This window comes from Octopus bimaculoides, chromosome 5 (genome assembly GCF_046866305.1).
Source record: "Octopus bimaculoides isolate indiv1 chromosome 5, ASM4686630v1, whole genome shotgun sequence".
Lineage (NCBI taxonomy): Eukaryota > Metazoa > Mollusca > Cephalopoda > Octopoda > Octopodidae > Octopus > Octopus bimaculoides.
The window spans coordinates 98,943,533-98,964,230 of NC_142932.1; the positions used below are offsets into that span (position 1 = coordinate 98,943,533).

General features: G+C 33.9%; 1 protein-coding gene across 5 annotated transcripts in view; it reads left to right on the forward strand.

The window, feature by feature from the left end:
- Nucleotides 1-17,142, forward strand: part of LOC106867865 (uncharacterized) — a 50,662-nt gene extending 33,520 nt beyond the window's left edge. For all 5 annotated transcript variants that reach the window (XM_014912913.3, XM_089352749.1, XM_014912912.3 and 2 more), the window contains 6 exons: nt 6,476-6,524; nt 7,387-7,433; nt 8,240-8,311; nt 11,267-11,399; nt 15,617-15,775; nt 16,448-17,142. In XM_014912913.3, the coding sequence (XP_014768399.1) occupies nt 6,476-6,524; nt 7,387-7,433; nt 8,240-8,311; nt 11,267-11,399; nt 15,617-15,775; nt 16,448-17,124 (1,137 nt within the window). In that variant the 3' untranslated portion in view covers nt 17,125-17,142. The remainder of the gene's footprint in view (nt 1-6,475; nt 6,525-7,386; nt 7,434-8,239; nt 8,312-11,266; nt 11,400-15,616; nt 15,776-16,447) is intronic.
- The last annotated feature ends 3,556 nt before the right edge of the window (nt 17,143-20,698 follow it).

A 20,698-nucleotide genomic window follows, 5' to 3' on the forward strand; every position in this document is an offset into this window, starting at 1 on the left:
TGAAACTGCTGATTACATCTGGAGTGTCATTGCGAGGGAAACCAATTTGTGGCACCAAATGTTCATCGAGGATTGCCATTGAGGGCTTGAGGGCAACCTGAATAAGAACCATCTGATCTTGGCATGCAGCTACTTCTGTGTAATTAGTGTGTTTTTATTGAATAATCTGTTTCTTTACTATATCTAGTTGGACATGGGTACCATTTTTGTGGTAATATATTGTATTTTTTCTGTTTAATATTAGTTTGTCTTCTTATATTTTATGTTGCTTTCAATTTCTCTTTCTCTGTGTGTTTATGTATTGTATGTATTTGTGTGTGTATGTAATGTATGTCTGTTTGTATGTAATGTAATGTATGTATGCATTGTTTTAATGGAATTGAGAGTTTAGCCAACAAAACTTAGCTTCCTTAATTTCTTACTGTTCTAGCTTATTTCCTGTCTTGTCACAAGAAACCTACTGAGATTTAGCTTAGTCATTTGTTTTAGCATTTATTTTGTTTTACTAGTCAGTAGGTCAACATTGTCAATGTACGCAATGGAAAATAATTGGTGTAGGATTCTTATGTGGTGTTTCATCTTACTTAATTCTGTTGCTATTGAAGTCATGGTCACTATAAATTTAATGTAAACATATTAGCGGCAGTGATTATTCTTGCAACATTGCAACATCTCTTCTTGCATTGGTTTTGTCCCTGTTAACAGAACACCTATCAATTATATAGTGTTTTTGCCATCTACCATTAGTGTGCATTTTTGTCTGAGAGGAGATTTGGTATTACTAAAGTTTATGTTTCCTTTTTAACATCTCTGATAACATCAGATACCCAGCTGAAGCAGGAAGGATCAAGTTATGGTAATAGTGAGAGTAAGAAAAGGTAATATAGAAACGAGGACAGTAGCTATCTTGATAAAAACTTTGTCAGCAGAATATGTCTATGTAGTTTAGATGTTCATTTTGCAACTATGCAGTGTGCGTTTAATCTCTATGGGCAAGTGTTTTCTTGCATATACCCTGTAAGGAAGTGTAATTTTGTACACTGGAAACTGTATAGAAGCCTCTTTCTTTCTCTGTCTCAAACACATGCATGCAGGAGCATCATTATCATCTCTGTGATCATCATCATTATGATTATCTGCATGAAGTTGACGCTGGTAATGTTTCATCTCTGTTGAAAAGTTTATCTCCGTGTGGTTTGTCATGGGTATGATAGTCTGACAAAAGTCCTAGCCATTGATTATTGTCAAATTCAAGGGCCTGAAGCCGTAACTGAAGTTAAATCACTCAATGAGATAGCAAACACAACTTGCTGGGTGCTCGCTAATACCCTGCTGCTTTCACAAACACATGCAGACATACACACATGTATGTGAGGAGAAAATGTTTACTTTTTTTCCATGTGAAAGAGCCATTTTAGTGATAGAAGAGGAAATGATTGATTCATTAAGGATCAGTATATTGTTGATCTTTAATTTATTGATTCTTGCCAATAAGGGAATCTTATGATAGTCTGACCTGCTAGATATAGCATACAAGTCCCCTCTCATATCAAATATATAGAAGAACAATAATGGTATCACAGCTAAATTCAGTTTATCTTTTAAACAGTCTACACTTTTATGCTCATATACCTCACCAGCTTAGCTGTAACTGCTCTTCATACATCACCTTTGGTTCCATACATCTAGCTACTACAAGCATAAATCCCACTCCCTTTAGTGACATCTCTCCTGCTTAAAATAATCACAACACACGTCAGTAAACAAGACAAAAATTTTTTCTTAACTTTTTAGCAGCATTTTTTATAATAGACCAGTTGGTTGTATGTTTCATTCCATTCTGTTTTAGTCTCCAGACAAGGTTCAATAGAGATGCTGAGTGCCTTTTATTTATATTCGAAAATGATGAGAGATGACTTTTCATGGTGCCTTAATGTACATGTATTTCTGCATATTAATCTTCACCTCACATTTGTACACTACATTCCCTATCATGCAGTTGTTAAATCTGCTTTCCTCATCATGTCTGCCGTTACACATGATATTATTTTTGTCCTCTCTTTTCGTGGAGTTACTATTAGAGTTCCTCTTTCTTCTTCCTCCTGTAATTGTGCACTCATTTTCCTTATGCATGGATTGTACCTTTAATTGTGTGAAGTTTTTCAGGTCAGTTTTTGCTGTTGATGAGTTTTTATTACCCCAATTTTCCACTATTCTATTGTTGTTTACAGTGTGTTAGCTGTGGTTGGTTCGTATTTCCCCTCTAGTTTTATTCTATTTAGTTCTGTGTTATTTAGTTTGTGTATGTGACACTCTAGATTGTAGATGGTCGCATATACTAAATTTACATTATGTCTGCTAACGATTTTGTGATATTTGGAAGATCTTGGGAAGTGTCTATCTAAATGCTGTGAAAAATTCCTGGCCTATTTTGAATTTCACTTGTGAATTGTAGATCTGGTTAAACCAAATAATTTCATCAGTTATTTTTCCATTTCTTTTAATATATCTTTTGGGTTTGTTAATGTATTCTACTGCTTTGTTATCATTATTACTATTGGTGTTTAATGGTGTGCTTCTTTCTAACTTTAGCTGTGGTTTCTTGGGTTCTGTTTTATATCTATCACTATTAGTGCTGTGGTTTTTTTTCCTTTCCCTTTTGGTCTGTATTATATTGACTATTTTTCTAGGTTCTGGTATTCTGCAGCTTTTTATATGATTATCACCACTATTAAAAATGCCCACTGGTTATTGTGCCTTCTCTGTCTTATTCTATATACATATACTATTTATTGTTATATCCCTCTCTAGGCAGTGCTGAATTGTAATATTCAGTGTGTATATTGAATATCTGTTCATCTGTGGATAGTCTAGATATTTTATTGTGCTTCTTGGGATACAATACAGTATATGTTCCATGTGATTGGATCCTTGGCTTACATATTTTAAGTTTTCATTTGGTTTATGGAATGGTTCAAATGTCTAGGAATTTTACCATTTAGTTATTTTTTTTTCTATTTCAATTTCCAATCCAAAGTTCTTAAAGAATTTAAAGAGTTTGTTCTTGCATCTTTCTATTTCTACTTGTATAGTGAACAGTGTGTTGTCTCTATATAATCCTCCCCTTATGTTTGGTAGCCAAGATTCTATTTGCAATAATAGGTATATACCTACTGTATCCATGACTTGGGTGGAATTGCTAGACCCCCATTGTTATGTTGAATGAGTCAACCCTGTCTGATCAAGTTCATAGCTTATCTCTTTAGTGGTGATAATCATATGAACAACTGCAGAATACCAGAACCTAGAAAAATAGTAAATATAATACAGAACAAAAGGGAAAGAAAAAGTCATAACACTAATAGTGATAGAAATAAACTGAACCCATGAAACCACAGCCAAAGTTAGAAAGAAGCACACTGTTAAACACCAATAGTAATAATGATTACAAAGCAGTAGAATAGACTGATAAACCCAATAAATATATTAAAAGAAATGGGAAAATAATTGATGAAATTATTTGGTTTAACCAGATCTTCAATTCACAAGTGAAATTCAAAATAAAAATCTCAAAATCATCAACAGACATAATGTGAAATTAGTATACGTGACCTCCCACAGTTTAGAGTACTACATACACAAACTAAATAACACAAAACTAAATAGAATAAAACTAGAAGGGAAAAATACAAACCAACCACAGCTAATAACACTATATGATGATAGAATGGTGGAAAATAGAGGTAATAAAAATTCATCAATAGCATAGACGAACCCGAATAACATCACACAATTAAAGGTACAATCCATGCATAAGGAAAATGAGTACATGATTACAGGAGGAAGAAGAAAGTGGACCACTAATAGTAACTCCACTGTTGTAAATCAACATCGAACTGTTATAACGTCCATTCCGGTATAGCAGCATAGTTAGTCAGGCAAGTAAGACACGACTGTCTATGACTGACTACTCTAACTGCTTGACGTCACAGTATTTGTAATGACTATCACATACCACTTGTCACATGGGAGGGGCATTTCATTATTACTATTATCCCCATAACACCTCCCCTTTTAAGTTTTCATTTTTTCTGAGGGAGTGTAAATTTATTTCTTTTTATTAGCAATAATTTTTACATCACCCCACCTCCCTTTTTTGAGTTTTTTTTTTTCATACAGTTACACATTTAATGTTTTTTTTGTTTGGTATCCACTTCCAGGAACTCTGTACATTTTCTTTTTCCTTCGCTTGTGTGTCTGGGTTCAATTATTTGAAGTAGTGTTGGTACTTGAAAAGTATCATCTAACCATTCCATTGGTTCTTCCATTCTCTTGAGTTCGCTCTCAATGAATCTTTTTTTTAGTTGATTCATGTGTCCCTTGTATACCCCTTTTCTTCTTTTTACCATGTATAGCATTTTCTCTGTACTTTTGGTAATCACATCATCTTCCCAACCTTGTTTTCCAGTCTTATATGCCCTAACGAATACATTTTCACCAATTTTGAAATATCTTGCTGTATTATCCATTGCAATTTTTCTTTTCTTGCCAGGTAGCAATTTGTTGATGACTAATTTTATTTTCCTCACAAACATCAGCTCCGCTGATGACATACTTGCTGGTTTGTTTGGATTTGGTGTCACACGATTTACTCTTAAGATTTGTTGTAGAGCTACTTCATCTGTGACTTCCTTATTTGACTTTTTTTAGAGCTCTCTTGAACATATCAACAAAGCATTCTGCTTGTCCATTAGATCTGGGATGTTATGGATCCATAGTTTACATGTTCTACAGCAAACGTTTTACAAAACTTTTTAAATTCAAAAGACACAAATTTTGTTCCATTGTCAGACACTATCGTGTCTGGGACACCAAATCTCGCAAACAGTTCATGTAGAAAGTTTGTCGTAGTTGAGGAGGTTGACTTTTTACACTAACAAATTTCTGGCCATTTAAAGAAACTATCTACTACCACTAAGTAGTATGAACCGTTAAAGGGACCAGCGAAATTGATGTGTAGTCTTGACCACGGCACATCTACTTTTGGCCAAGGTTCACTTTTTATCATTTGTAATTTCACCGCTAGAGTACATCCTCTGCAGTCTTACACTAAATTTTTGATTTCTCTACCCATTTTTGGCCAGTACATGTAGCTATGCATTAAAACTTTCATCCTCGAAATACCAGGATGTCCAATGTGGAATTCCCTCAACATTTTCTTTTGCAGTGTTTCAGGTATTACTATTCTCTGTGCATGCATCAGTACGCCATCACAAATTGAGTATAGATTCATGTCTTGGTTTCATTTTGCACCAATCCTGTTTCTATTTATTTTTCCTGTCCACAGTATTCTTTTCATTTCTGTTATGAATTTGTCCTTTTCCACATTTCATCTTATGTCTTCAAAGGTCACTGGTAATTTGCGTACCACATTCTAGATTTTATTTCTCCTTCTGATCTTAATGCTGTGATTACTGTATTTGGTTTGATTTCAATTTCACTTGCTTCAACAGGTCTTCGCAAGCAGACCTGTTGCTATGAGCATTTTTACTCCTTTACTTTTTACTTCCTCCCCTTCGATTTTTCCCTTATTTAACGGTCATTCTAATAGCTCTTTTGTCTTAATAACGGTCAATTACATAATAATTTTCCTTTGTTTAATGGTCATTTCCATAGCATATTTTGATTGCCTTGATAACTGAAGAGATGCCGGTGCAGGTTTCCACCCAACTTCCGAAACTCGGAGTTTTATTATGGCAACTGAATAATTGTCACATATTATATTACAGATAAATCCCTTTATTTACATAATATCGAGGTCTCTTTCATTCTTTTGTTGTCTTACCATTACTATATATATATATATATATATATATATATATATATATATATATGTATATAGATTGGATAGGAAAAAGAATAGACAAGAAAGACAGGATTGGATAGGAAAGAGAATAGACATGCCTAGTTTGTCATACTGTACCCTATACAATAACCACTGCATATAAATTTGGGATTGAAGACTTCAGAGAAATTTGAACGCTCAACTTTCAGTTTACTAGACTAGAGTTCTAACCGATTAAGTATGGACATGTAAGTATGTCCATGTAAGTATGGACATGTTGAATATGATATTTCTAGCTGCACCTGTATTTGATGGAATAATTATGACTTGAATATCTTTGATCCTAGGTTTGTTTGATTAGGGTTGGTCTGGGAGATAAACAACAGTGACTGTAACCATAGTGTCCTGTGGTATGTTGCATGGTCTTCTCTTAGGGGCAGTATTATCTTGAGCACTAGTTACTCCTAGTCATTCAACAGACTGTGTTCCACTGTGTTTGCTTAATCAGACTTAAAAATCTTTTAACAAATTATGAAACTTTATGAAGTATGAATTGATGAGTTAACTTTTGAAGTATAAATACTCTAACCTTTTTTTTAGTATTATTATATATACTTTACCTCTCTTTAGATTGATTGTTTTATCAAGAGGTTGCACCACAGCCGAGAATCATATACAAGTAAGTACCAATTTCTTTTGTGTTTACTGTCTCTTGGTCTTGACATCATGTGATAGTTGCAAGCAAGCTTCACTGTCATGCAAGCAGTGCATTTTATTCCTAATCTATGAAAACATGTCTGGACATAGAGAAATCTTGCTTTAGTTGGAAATAAGTTAGTGTTGGCTGCAGGAAGAGCATCCAGATAAAAAGTCTGCCTTAACAAATTCTATCCTACTCATGTGAGCATAGGAACGTGGACATTAAATTGATGATGATGGTGATAATGTGCGTGTGTGTGTGTTTACATTTGTTGTTCTCTGAAAATCACTGAGTATAAGTAGTGACTTTGTCATTTCCTCTCTGAGCAAACTGACTGCTAACTTTGTACTAGGAAGGACATCTGGCTGTAAACTAATGCCACAGTTATATATTTCTGTAACCCATGCTTGTGTGGAAAAATGAATGTAAAACTGAATGAATGAATATCGTAGTTAGTAGCTGTGACTTGTTCCTACTCTGCTGAACCTCTAGCATTAGATAGACAGGGTGATATGAATGCCAGGTGTCTTAGCTACAGACATAAACCAATGGTGTTGATAAGATGGTAGTTACTTAGTTCTCAGCATATTGTTTGCTACTCAATCAATACAGTCATCTGAACCTTTTTTATAGGTTAATGATAAATGAAGTACTGAAACATAACAGCTTTGTGATATAATACTTTTAATATTTTTTAGTAGCAGTGTTGTTGTTGAGTCCCAGTTCAGCTCTGATCAAACAGACTTTCAACTGAAAGCATGTCATCTACAACCAACCTTTCTGTTTTAGGTAAATCTATCTAGAATTACATATTTTAAAATGTCTTTCATTTCTATTTTAGAAATTAAGAATTGCAATCCTGAGTTCAAGTATATTGACTGTATTAATGTAAGTAACAAACATTTTATCTTCACTAGATTTTCAACTGCTATGTATTATTATAATGATGGTTGTTCCTGTCACTTTTGACATATGAGTGTTTGAAGGAAAAGACTTAAAGAGAGTAGTAGAAAAGAAAAGAAAAAACCCCACTAAGATGCTGCATTTACTTGCGATGGAGGCATAAATGTAATTCAAGTTCAAGTATGGATTTTGCTATGAAGTTGCAATAGGGACATTGATCTAGGCAATAACTTTACCAAGATGTCAAGTTAAGCTGTAGAGATTTTAGTGATTGCTTCAACTTATCCTTAAATCTAAGGATAGGTCTTCCTTTGTCGTGGTATCCATCCATTTGTTGGCCATACAGAAGAATTTTTGGAATGTGATCATTTTTCGTTTGAACAATGTATCCTATTCATCTGCACTGAATTCTCGGCAGCATGCTTTGCATACTGGAAATACCACATTTTTCTAAGGTTTTGGCATTGGATTTTATGTTGCATATGTTGCACAAACAGCACATGTGTAATGTTTCAAGTTTCTTTATATGTCTGTAGTAGGGAGTTCATGCTTCTGCCCCATACAAAAGTGTGTTCAAAATACAAGATTTGTAAACACTTATTTTAGTTTTCAGATGACATTGTGTTCATCCCACAAATAATGGGAAAGTTTTCCAAAATCAGTTGTAGCTTTAGATAATAATAATAATAATAATAATAATAAAAATAATAATAATAATAATTTTTCAGAAAGTTAAAAAAGAATTGAACCATATGTGTCACTATTCATTTTTTTTTTTGATTTTGTTACAGCTTTGGTCACAGTTGATGTATGACATAATTGGTGATAAAGCACATGATAACACCTCTCTGATGATTGGAAAGGTAACTCTTTAGTTTTGAATTGTTGTTGCTGTTAACAATTAATTAATTAATTAATTAATTAATTAATCAATTAAATTTATTTATGTTGTTGCTTTGTTTTGTATGAGCTGTTCTTTGCCTCACCCAGAGATCCAAGTAACAGCAATTAGGATGTTTTGCTATGGTCGTTATTTATCACTAGCAGTGATTCATTGTAGGGAAATAAGACCAGAATCTGAGAACTAAGATTCTGTTAAGTTTGTAATATTTCAATTTTGAAAACATTTTAAGAGAATCAGGATGTGGGTAGTGCCCATGGGAATGATTTATTGTAGTTCTGATACTTTTGAGTTTCCTGATATTTGATCATCATCCAGCCCATACCAGCATGGACAACGGATGTTAAATGATGATGATGTTTAAGCGTGCCATTTAATATTGTCCCCAAAGCTATGATCGCAGGTACAATTGTTGTTTTTAGATGCCACATTTTTGAGGTCTCTATTTCAAGGTCCTTGTAATTACTTAACTTCTCAAATGCTTTTACAGAAGTGTTACTGCCTGCTAGGATTAATATACCTATGAGCAGACGTGTTTTGTCAGTGTGAGTTTTTATCGCAATATCCTGTCTATTGGCCTGAATAGCACAACCAGTTTGAATACTAAAGTCCAAAAGGATGGTGATATTGTTATTTTCTACTAATGTGGCAGGCTTATATTCCTCACCAGTTCTTCTCAAATGTCCAGACTTATGGTATATGATCCAGTGTAAATATTGACCAAGTTTACCATAGCAATTAATATGCTCATTTGAGGTGGTCAATTGTTTGTCTGGTTGCATCACAAAAGTGGCAGGCAGGATCAGCACCATTTTAAAGAATTTTATTATTATTATTACTACTACTACTGTTATTATTATTGAGGCAGAATTGTTAGCATGCTGGATAAAATGCTTAGTGGCAGTTTACCTGTCTTCATGTTCTGAGTTCAAATTCCATCGGGGTCAACTTTGCATTTCATCCTTTTGGGGTCAATAAAATAAGTACCAGTTGAACATTGGGGGTCGATGTAATTGACTCATCCTCTCCCCCAAAATTGCTGCCCTTGTGACAAAATTTGAAATTATTATTACTGTTATTATTAAGGCAGCAAGCTGGCAGAATTGTTAACACACTGGACAAAATGCTTAGCATTTCATCTGTCTTTATGTTCTGAGTTCAATTTCCACTGAGGTCAACTTTGCTTTCCATCCTTTAAGGTTCAATGAAATAAATACCAGTTGTGCACTGGGGATCATTGTAATTGACTAGTTCCCTCCCCACAAAACTTCAGGCCTTGTGCCTATAGGAGAAAGGATTATTATTGTTATTATTATTAATTATAATAATATTAACACTCCTTTCTACTATAGGCACAAGGCGTGAAATTTGGGGGAGGAAGATAGTCAATTATATTGACCCCAGTACTCAACTGGTACTTAATTTATCAATCCTGAAAAGATGAAAGCAAAGTCGACTTTGGTGGAAATTGAACTTATTATTAATAATAATAATAACATTTCGACAGAACGTCTGTCTTTCTAAGTTCAAACCAAAAGGTGATTGAAAATTCAAAATTTCAGAAACCAAACGTAAACTATGAACGTGAGTAATCAGCGTCCATACGTTGATTCTATCAACGTATGGACGCTGATTACTCACGTTCATAGTTTACATTTGGTTTCTGAAATTTAGAATTTTCAATCACCTTTTGGTTTGAACTTAGAAAGACAGACGTTCTGTCGAAATGTTGTTCAAAAAATAAAACATCTAAAATCGCGCTCTTCGTTTTGACTATTTACCTTCGTGAAGAGTTACGTCAATCCTTTTTTTAAAAATATAATAATAATAATAATAATAATAATCATAATAAGGCTGCGAGCTGGCAGAATCATTACACATTAGACCTAATGCTTAGCAGTATTTCTTCCATCTCTACATTCTGAGTTCTTATTCTGCTGAGGTCAACTTTGTCTTTCATCCTTTTGAAGTCAGTAGAATAAGTACCAGTTCAGCACTGAGGTTGATGTAATCGACTTACATCTTTCTTGAAATTGCTTAGTGGTTAGGGTGTTGCACTTATGTTCTAGTGGTTGTGATTTCAATTCCTAGACCAGTTAGTGCGTTGTGTTCTTGAGCAAAACACTTCATCTCACATTGCTCTAACAATCACTTCGACGCTTGACATGTACAGCATGCACCTCTTCAGACAACATTGATTTGATGGAGAGAGTGAGCTATTGTGCAGCATGAATATTTGATCACTATTAACAAATCATTTGTGCAGGTCATTTGGCAAAAGCTGAACGCTCATACATTGTCTTCTATGGGAGAGTCTATCATTTTCTCTTCTTTGTTGTCTGTCTTGTGAAGTTTGGAAAAAAATTTAAGGCAAAGTAATGCCATTCTTCTTCACAAGGCCACATGTTTATAGAGAAGATATGTAGTAAGTTGTACTAGTACTGTACAGTCTGTCAGTACAGTACTGGTATTTTTGCCCCTGCCCCTATAGGGTTGAACACAAAATCAACTGTGGGTGGTAGTTGAACTTGTGACTTTTTATCACACTTGAATCCAAATCTTGATGGAAATAATGTTATTTCTAGAATTGTTAAAATAATCCATGTATTGGGTCAATTAAATAAAATGTTTTGCTGTAAAATTGAAGTCTTGTGCTAATAACATAAGTTATTATAATTAACAGGTTTTCTTAGAAAGTGGTAAGTTTTCTGAAACTGAGCCTGCAAACCTGTTTCTATTTCTAGTATGAACCACTTCTTTATGTTGCTAACAGCTTTTGTGAAAGACATTACTGTCACTACTTTATTTCCCCCCTTAACATCAAACACCACAGGTTTTATACTTAACAAGTATGTATTAGCTACTTGTTAAATACTAAGCCTTTCTAAAATATTGGTTTTTATGGTTTTTCTTTTAGTTAATGTCACTGATTGGTAACAATGAAGTTCCAAAAAATCCAGAGAAGACAAACAGTGTTAATTACAAAGACATTTATGATTATTTGGCATGTATGTTAATGGGATTACCAGCACCACCACTGAAACCTTTAGGTATGTTTAATGTGTTGGCATTTTCTTTTGGATGTGTTATACTTGTGTGCAGTTATTCTTACTCTGCGCGCGTGAGTGAAAGCAGGGTATCGTAGTTGCTTGTCTCTCTGTTTCTCTGTAAAATTACTGGAAAACAGGTGAATGGATTTTATTGTAAATTGCACAGATCTTTTCCACTATTATGTGGCCACGAAACGCGTGTAGTCTATTATTCACTTTCTTTTTTATGAATTTACTAAACTGAATTAAATTTTTAATCTAATATTTTATAGATTTTATGGGTTAAACTTTTCTTTTGGATTTTATAGATTTTTAAATCAGTATTTTGAAGAGTACGTTTTTCTTGATGGTGTCTGATCTCCTTCATGGTTTGGATTGCATCCTGGTGGTTCTTCTCTAAATTATTAATATATATATATATATATATATATATATATATATATATATATATATATATATATTTATTATGTATATACATATATTATGTGTATATATATTTATATATATATATATGTAAATATATATGTATATGTGGAACAATAAGAAAATGGAGGGGATTAATAGGTGGTGTTCATCAACTTATAGACATATTATGTCAATAGATTTATTTACTAAAAGGACAATTATGACAATATACATACATATATGACATTATGCCTTACATATATAATATATAAAATATAGAATATCAGTAATTGTTATACATATATATATATATATATATATATATATCATGTATATATATATTATATATTTATTTTATATATATATATATATATCATGTATATATATATTATATATTTATTTTATATATATATATATATATCATGTATATATATATTATATATTTATTTTATATATATATATATATATATATATATATATATATATATATATATATCATGTATATATATATTATATATTTATTTAAAAAAAAAATATATATATATCATCATCATCATCATCATCGTTTAACGTCCGCTTTCCATGCTAGCATGGGTTGGACGATTTGACTGAGGACTGGTGAAACCGGATGGCAACACCAGGCTCCAGTCTGATTTGGCAGAGTTTCTACAGCTGGATGCCCTTCCTAACGCCAACCACTCAGAGATATATATATTATATATTATGTATTATATATATCATATATATCTTATATATATATATTATATATTACATATTATATATATCATATATATATATATATATATATATTTTATATATATATATATCTTATATATATATATATTATATGTTACGTATTATATATATCATATATATATATTTATATATATTATGTATATATATATTTTATATATATATTACGTATTAAATATATAATGTATATATATATATATATATTATATATTATATATTACGTATTAATTTATATATATTATATATATAAGATGTACCATCCTGAGCGTGACCGTTGCCAGTACCGCCTGACTAGCCTTGTAGGGTTTTCGAGCGAGATCGTTGCCAGTGCCCCTGGACTGGCTCTTGTGCGGGTGGCACATAAAAGACACCATTTCGAGCGTGGCCGTTTTCGTGCGGGTGACACGTAAAAGCACCCACTACACTCTCTGAGTGGTTGGCGATAGGAAGGGCATCCAGCTGTAGAAACTCTGCCAAATTAGATTGGAGCCTGGTGTAGCCATCCGGTTGCACCAGTCCTCAGTCAAATCGTCCAACCCATGCTAGCATGGAAAGCGGACGTTAAACGATGACGATCATGATGATGATGATATATATATTATGTATATATATATATTATGTGTATATGTATATTATATTATGTATATATATATATAATTATGTGTGTATATATATATATATATATATATATATATATATATATATATATCATATATATCATGTATACGGAATACACTGTCTGCAAGTCGATGGATACCGCATATTCTCCATTTTCTTATTGCTATATTATGTACATATATATATATAAGAGCTGCCTGACCCAGCTCTTACAACATTACGACTGGGTGTTGAGGCAGTTACTCAACAACTCAAATGTGGACGTAATATACCTTGATTTTGCAAAAGCTTTTGACAAAGTGGATCATGGTGTGATATGCCACAAACTGCGTGATCTTGGCATAGCTGGAAAACTTGGAGAGTGGTTACATGACTTTCTGAAAGATAGAAGTCAGGCAGTAATGGCTAATGGAGCCACCTCTATGAAAACACAAATAATGAGCGGTGTTCCACAGGGCACTGTTTTGGGACCATTGCTTTTTATAGTCGCTCTCTCAGATATGCCTTCAAGTGCCCGGATAGCCACTCTTGCAAGCTACGCAGACGATACAAAAGTCTCGCAGAAAATACAGAACTCCAGCGATGTTGCACACCTGCAGCAGGAATTGGACTCAGTTTACAGATGGGCTGAGGACAATAATATGCAGTTTAATGCTGAAAAATTCCAAGCCCTGCGCTACCAACGTCCAAAACTGAATATGAAACTTACAGAGTACACTGGTCCACAGGGAATTTCAATCCCAGAGCCTAAATCAGTGAGAGACCTGGGTATCGACATGAGTGATGATACCTCTTTCCAAGTGCACATTACCAGAATGGCAACAAAGTGCAGACAATTGGCTGGATGGATCCTGAGAACATTCAGAACCAGAGATAAGGAAACCATGATGATCCTCTGGAGGACATTCGTCCTCAGCCGCCTGGATTACTGCTCACAGCTGTGGTCACCCACCAGTCTGAAATTAACAGCAGACCTTGAAGCAATCCAGAGGAGATTCACAAAGAAGATTGTCTCTTTGCAACTGCTCAGCTACTGGGAAAGGCTGAAACAGCTAAGACTCTACTCCCTGGAGAGAAGGTGGGAGAGGTATGCAGTAATATACATCTGGAAGATCCTGGAAGGAATTGTGCCAAATTTTGGCATTGAAAGCTACACCAATGCCAGAACGGGACGACACTGCATAGTGCCAAAGATCCCAGCAATGCCATCGCGCTTCAGGACCAGTTACTGCAACAGCTTAGGATTCAGAGGCCCACAGCTTTTTAATATTCTCCCAAAGAGCCTGAGGAATCTGCACAAAGTAGATGTAGGAGTTTTTAAATCAAAGCTGGACCTCTTCCTATCGAGAGTCCCAGATGAACCTACCTCGTGGCAGGAGGTGCAAATGAGGGTTGCTAAATCAAACTCCATTCTTCACCAAGTGCCACATATTGTAAGAGGCTCCCTGTAATAACAGTGTAGCAACACGGTGGTGCATCAGCATGGCCGCAGCTCTAAGCTGAAACTTAAAAAAAAAAAAAAAAAAAAAAATATATATATATATATATATAAGAATTTAAGGATTGGAGAAAACGCATGTTATAATTGCACACATAATTATATATATATATATATATATATATATATATATATATATATATATATATTACATATATTATGTATATTACATATATTATGTATATATATATATTACATATATTATGTATTATATACATATATTATGTATATATATATATATATATATATTATGTATATATATAATATGGACATCATTCATGATGTGAAAGTGACACCGACATTGGTCTCGGATCACAACATAATAGAGCTGTCTACTTATAGAGTACACTGGTTCACAGCTAAGAGCACTAGATTCTTTGGAAGAAAGCAAGCGAATGTATATGAAAACAAGGATGAAAATACAGAAATGGTACTATATATATATATGTGTGTGTGTGTTGTGTGTGTGTGTGTGTGTGTTGTGTGTGTGCGTGTGTGTGTGTGTGTACAGTGAAATGTATGATTTTGAGAAAGCATCTGATCTGTGGGAAATTGGAGATAAAATTGTTGCATAAAGTGAAATAAATAACAAATGAAATGAAATGAAAAGCTTATAGGCCTGTTTTTATTTATTTATTTATTTATTCAAAAGGCACCCTTGCTGGTGACATGTAAAAGGTACTCATGCTGGTGACGCATAAAAGGTACACAGTATACACTGTGAAGTAGTTGGCATTAGGAGGGGCATCCAGTCATAAAAAACCAAGCTGAAACAGATGGGAGCCTGATGCAGCTCTCTGGCTCATCAGTCCCAGTCAAACCATTTTACTCATGCTAGCATGGAAAATGGATGCTAAATGATCATAATGATGAATTATACATTTTTTCTGATTATCTGTTTCCCTGTCTGTATACTTATATTTAAATTCTTCTTTTCCTCTAGAATCTGCTGTCATCCTAGAACTTCTTGAAACAATGTTGTGTAAGCTGTCTGTTTCCAATCTTGAAGCACATAAAAAGATGTTACTATGGAAATATGATGCATTGACTGGAAAGCATGAAGGCCCAAGCAAGCAGCAGATACAGAAGGCTTTAGAGAATGGTGGGTATGACTTAGTTTTTACTTGGTTAGATTCAAGTTACTCTCAATATCAAGTCACTTTTAATTTAAGATTTAGTTGAAGATTTGGAAACTACGGATATTATCTTCAGTTCACAATTTCCACCTAAATATGTAGTACTCATACAACAATGAATAATGTTTTGTGTGTATACTTGTGTGTGTGTGTGTGTGTATGTGTGTGTGTGTGTGTGTGTGTGAGAGAGAGAGAGAGAGAGAGAGAGAGAGAGAGAGAGAGAGAGAGAGAGAGAGTGCAGTGAGTGATTGGAGCTTATTAATCTTTGTTTGGAACATAAATTAACATGAAATTTTGATGGAAGATTTTAACTTAAATCACTTTAAAACACCAAGTTTGTATCTTAGAACTGGGGGTGGTCTCAGGTGGATTGGTGTCAAAAAGGTTAAAGTATTTAGTTTCATTCACTTTATATATTTAGTGCTAATCACATCATGAATTTGTCTGTTATTTCTTTGTGACATGATTGGTACAGTAAATGCCAGGCTTACTTTGGGATCATTTAATATACAGTAGCCCTCCTTTACTAATATATGTAATCTTGTGCCAATGTTAGATTTGATTATTATTGAAATTTCCTGTTGTAGTTGTATAATCACTACTGTTTATTGGCTTGTGTTATTGATTCTGAATTTCAGATTTTCAATACCTTGATACAGCAGATCTATCTGAGTCAGCTAGAAAAAAGTTACTAGAGCCTGAACGAAAACGAGGAAAACAACAAGAACTTCTTCATCAATTGCTGACAAAACGCAACAGAGTTGTCAAAAAGCCTAAACTGAAACATGTATTGAAGGAGGAAACTGATAAAAACAGTACTGTGATTTATGAAATTCAACATATTGATGAACTATTACCCGATGGTACCAAAGCTACTGTGGTGAAATTAAATCCAATCGTAGTTAGTCTAGCTGACCCCACAATGAAACCTTTGTGGGAAAATAAGGAAGAACCAACCTTAGCAACTGATTCAGAGGAAAATTCTAGGAAAACCACTCCTGCTGATGATAATGAAAAGGCTTCCCAGTCAAAAGAGATGGACACAACTTCTAAGTACTCACTTCAGATAGATAAAGCAAGTTCAGCTGACTTAGTTGGAGATGTAGCAGGTTTTAGTAGGTCACAAGAAACAGTTAAACATCCAGGAGAAGAGGATGATGCTATCTCTAGAAAATTTCAAAAAATGGAAGATTATAGCCAAGGTTTTCCTAAACCTTTGAATAGTCTTATGTTTATGCCAGACACTCTTTGGATAAATCCTTTCTGCATTCCTTCTCATCTAATTGGTATTGAAGTATCTGAAATCAATCAATAAAAAACATTTCATTTTTCAGTTTTCTTCCTTGATTTCTCATTTCATTTGTCAATTATATTTTTTTGACATTTCAATATTGCTTGGTCTTTTTTTTCCCACCTTCAGCATTTTGCCCGTATATTTTCCTCAAAAGATATTCACAGCTAGTGATGTAATGTCTCCAGTTAACAGTTCTCAATATTTTCTAGTTTGTGTAGCATGCTAGGCAAAATGCTTAGTGGTATATCATTTACGTTTTGAGTTCAAATTCCACTGAGGTTGACTTTGCCTTTCATCCTTTTAGGGTTGATAAAATAAGTACCAGTTAAGCACCAGGGGTCAATGTAATTGACTTACCCACCACTCCCAGAATTACTGGCCTTGTGCCAAAATTTGAAATCAATATTTTCTAGTTGATGAGTTTGTAGAAATGGTAGTACTCAACTAATTGAATTTAATTTCAGTGTCACCCTTACCCGTCTGAATTAAGGGGTTGATTCCTTTTTGAAAGGTTGATTAAATAAGTGGCAGACGTTAGAGATAGGTAGCACACACAAGTTGGAATTTCTTTAGGGTTTTTTCAGATTTTTTTTCATAACGCCCTTGGAAATGATAGAGAGCATCATTTTAGCTAAAAGTTTTTTTCGAGAAATAATTTTGTTTTAACAATGCACATGGCATTTATTTTATTCTTAAACCTTTTCTATTATTCAATTAAATGTTTATGGGGAGACAGTATTAAACAAGGAAACGAGGTAGGTATCAGATGGTCATGAGATGTACTAAAAACAACAGCTAAATCACCCCTTTTCCATAGTGAAACTATATTCAACATTGTGTTTATGAATTTGTTTCTCTCACCTTGATATATGGAATCTTTTATTTTTTAAAAACTTTTTATATTACTCAAACGAAAAATAAATGAATCTGAAAAATTTTTTTCCAACTTTTTTCATTATACTCAAGCAAAAAAAAGTAATTTATGAATTTCTTTCTCTAACCATGGCCATGAGAAAAACAAAAAATTACTAAAACTTACCTTTTCATCCACAACTCTTCTGGCATTTTATGAATTTCATGAATTTACAACAGGTAAATTTTTGTGTTTAGAAAGTATTTCTTCTTCCTTCAAATAATCTATTGTGGTTTCTAGGAAATGAGAAGTTATAAAAAAAAAACATAATTTTTTTGGAAATGTTTTTGTTAAAAAAGACACTTCCCATCATTTCCAAGGGCGCTGTGAAAAAAATATCTGAAAAGTCTCCGTCAGAATGGAGAAATTCCAAATTGTGTGCTACTTATCACTGACATTTGCCTAATAAGTTTGGGTAAATTACCTAAATCACAATTTAGCCAGCTAACCTCCATTTACTTCAAACAATGGCCTTGTGATTAATGTAAAGAAATAAATATTGTAGCTCTTCCAAACAAAATGATTTGGTAGAAATGATTATGTTTAACTCCAGGTCAACCCTGGTTGAACAGATCTGTGAGATCCACCACTATGGCAATCTTTTCTGTTAATGGTGTTAAGGACTAACTATTCAGTGTCCTTTCCTTCAAAATATATTTAATTTAAGAAAAAAATTCAAACAGGTTAAGTAATGACAGATGCACACGTATTTTAACCTGAAATTTCTATCTCATTTCCAGTGCCTGATTTTTTTTATTTATTTCTCTTATGTTTATTTTAAATATATTTACTTTCCCCCCATTTTATTCTTATCTCTCTTTACAGTTGGTCCTATCTGTGAACATGCATTTATTTTCATCTTTTTCTTTTTTTTATTGCTATACTCTCAAGATATCTGTTTTTAAATCTCTGATGCCATTGCATACTAAGATTAAGCAATATGGAGAAAATATCTAATCTATGCCATTCATAATCACTGAGCTACCTGGTGCCTTACTGTACTTAAGACCTGTCCTCTACAGCAGAAGTGTTAAGGCTGTTCCCCTTGGTGAAGAGGATAGGCCTGTAAGAGTCCTGTGCCAGTGCCATATCAAGGCACTCTTTCCAGTGTCACGTTAACAGCACTCGGTATACACTGTAAAGTGGTTGGTGCTAGGAAGGGCATCCAGCTGTAGAAACCAAGTCAAATCAAACTGGAACCTGGTGCAGCTCTCTAGCTTGCCAGCTCTAGTCAAACCGTCTAATCCATGCCAGTATGGAAAGCTGATATTAAAGGATGATGATGATGGCTTGCAGTGAACAGCACCTGAGGCAGATGTTTTCTGCCTACAGTTTCGAGTCTCATTGGTGAAAATTGTTAGATGGAAACTGTGATGAAGCTCATCATACATACATACAAGGGGGTGCTGCAAAGTTATTGGCTTTAAGGGTTTCGATCAACTTCTAATTTTTGACATGTATAAATACAGAACACTAAATAGAATTCTTTCTCTTTCACTCGATACCTTTGCCGAAGGAGCATCTCTCTCTCTCTTCACTCATGACATGTCAAGGACGTATCATACAACACTCACTCTATCTACTCGTCAATATACAGCCACCTACGAAATGGATAACAGGACTTCTAATCTTTGTATAACAAACAATTCGAAGCAGTTTATATATTGTAACGGTAAAATAAAGACCGTTTCAACAATTATTTTCTTCTGTTATTTATTCTATTGACTTTCAAAACAACCATCTTATCCATTACCTTCTTGATGACCTGACATCTACTATACAACCTGCCAATTCTTGCATTTGACGACACCGACGTTAGAAAAACCACATATGCAGTCTTCTCAGCTTGCCAATCATCAACGTACAAACCGTTACATTTCTCTACAAACCGTGTATACAACCGTGTTTGTATACAATATGAGGTACCAATCTCTCCGTGGACAGAAGGCATATATTCTTCTGATGTATCTTTTACCTACAACATCGCAGCTATTATGAAACTAATCTGCAGTTGACTTAACAAGTAGTTATGAATCAAATGAATTTCTGAAGTTTTGTGAAATAATACCGGAAATAGGAAATCTATTAAAAGATATCCGACGGAAATCAAATAAAAAAAAAAAAAAAACCAAATTGAAACCACTTCATTTTAATTTTAGATATGTAATGGACAGCTCATACTATGTCGCCTACATGATGTTGATCACGTTCAATTTCGATGACAAACTTTGACAGCAGTTATAATCAGTGACAGTTACGCTGTTGTACAAAAAGATTGTCAAAAATTGGTTCATTCATCATCTTTTTAGTTTCATCAATAATAAATTTTGATTGACCTCCGCAAAGAAAAGAAAAGAATGTTGGCATATACGCATACGTAGTTGAGGCTACTATTTTTCATTTGCAACATTGGATTCGATCCCCCGTTTTACCACATACGAATCTCAAGCGACAATTCAATCATAGTTTGATCATGTGTGCAACCAAGAGTTTATCCAATGTACAGCTGTTGTTCACGTGATAGTTCGGTAGCCCATCTAGAACTTTCCGTGAACATAGCCTAATAAATACAGTCAGTAAACGTGCTAATTTTGCAGACGTCAGAGCTGCTGTGATGTTCTCCCCTCTCGCCAATTTCAGAGTGTCTTGGGTTGTCACGGAAAAAAGACATAACACGGCATC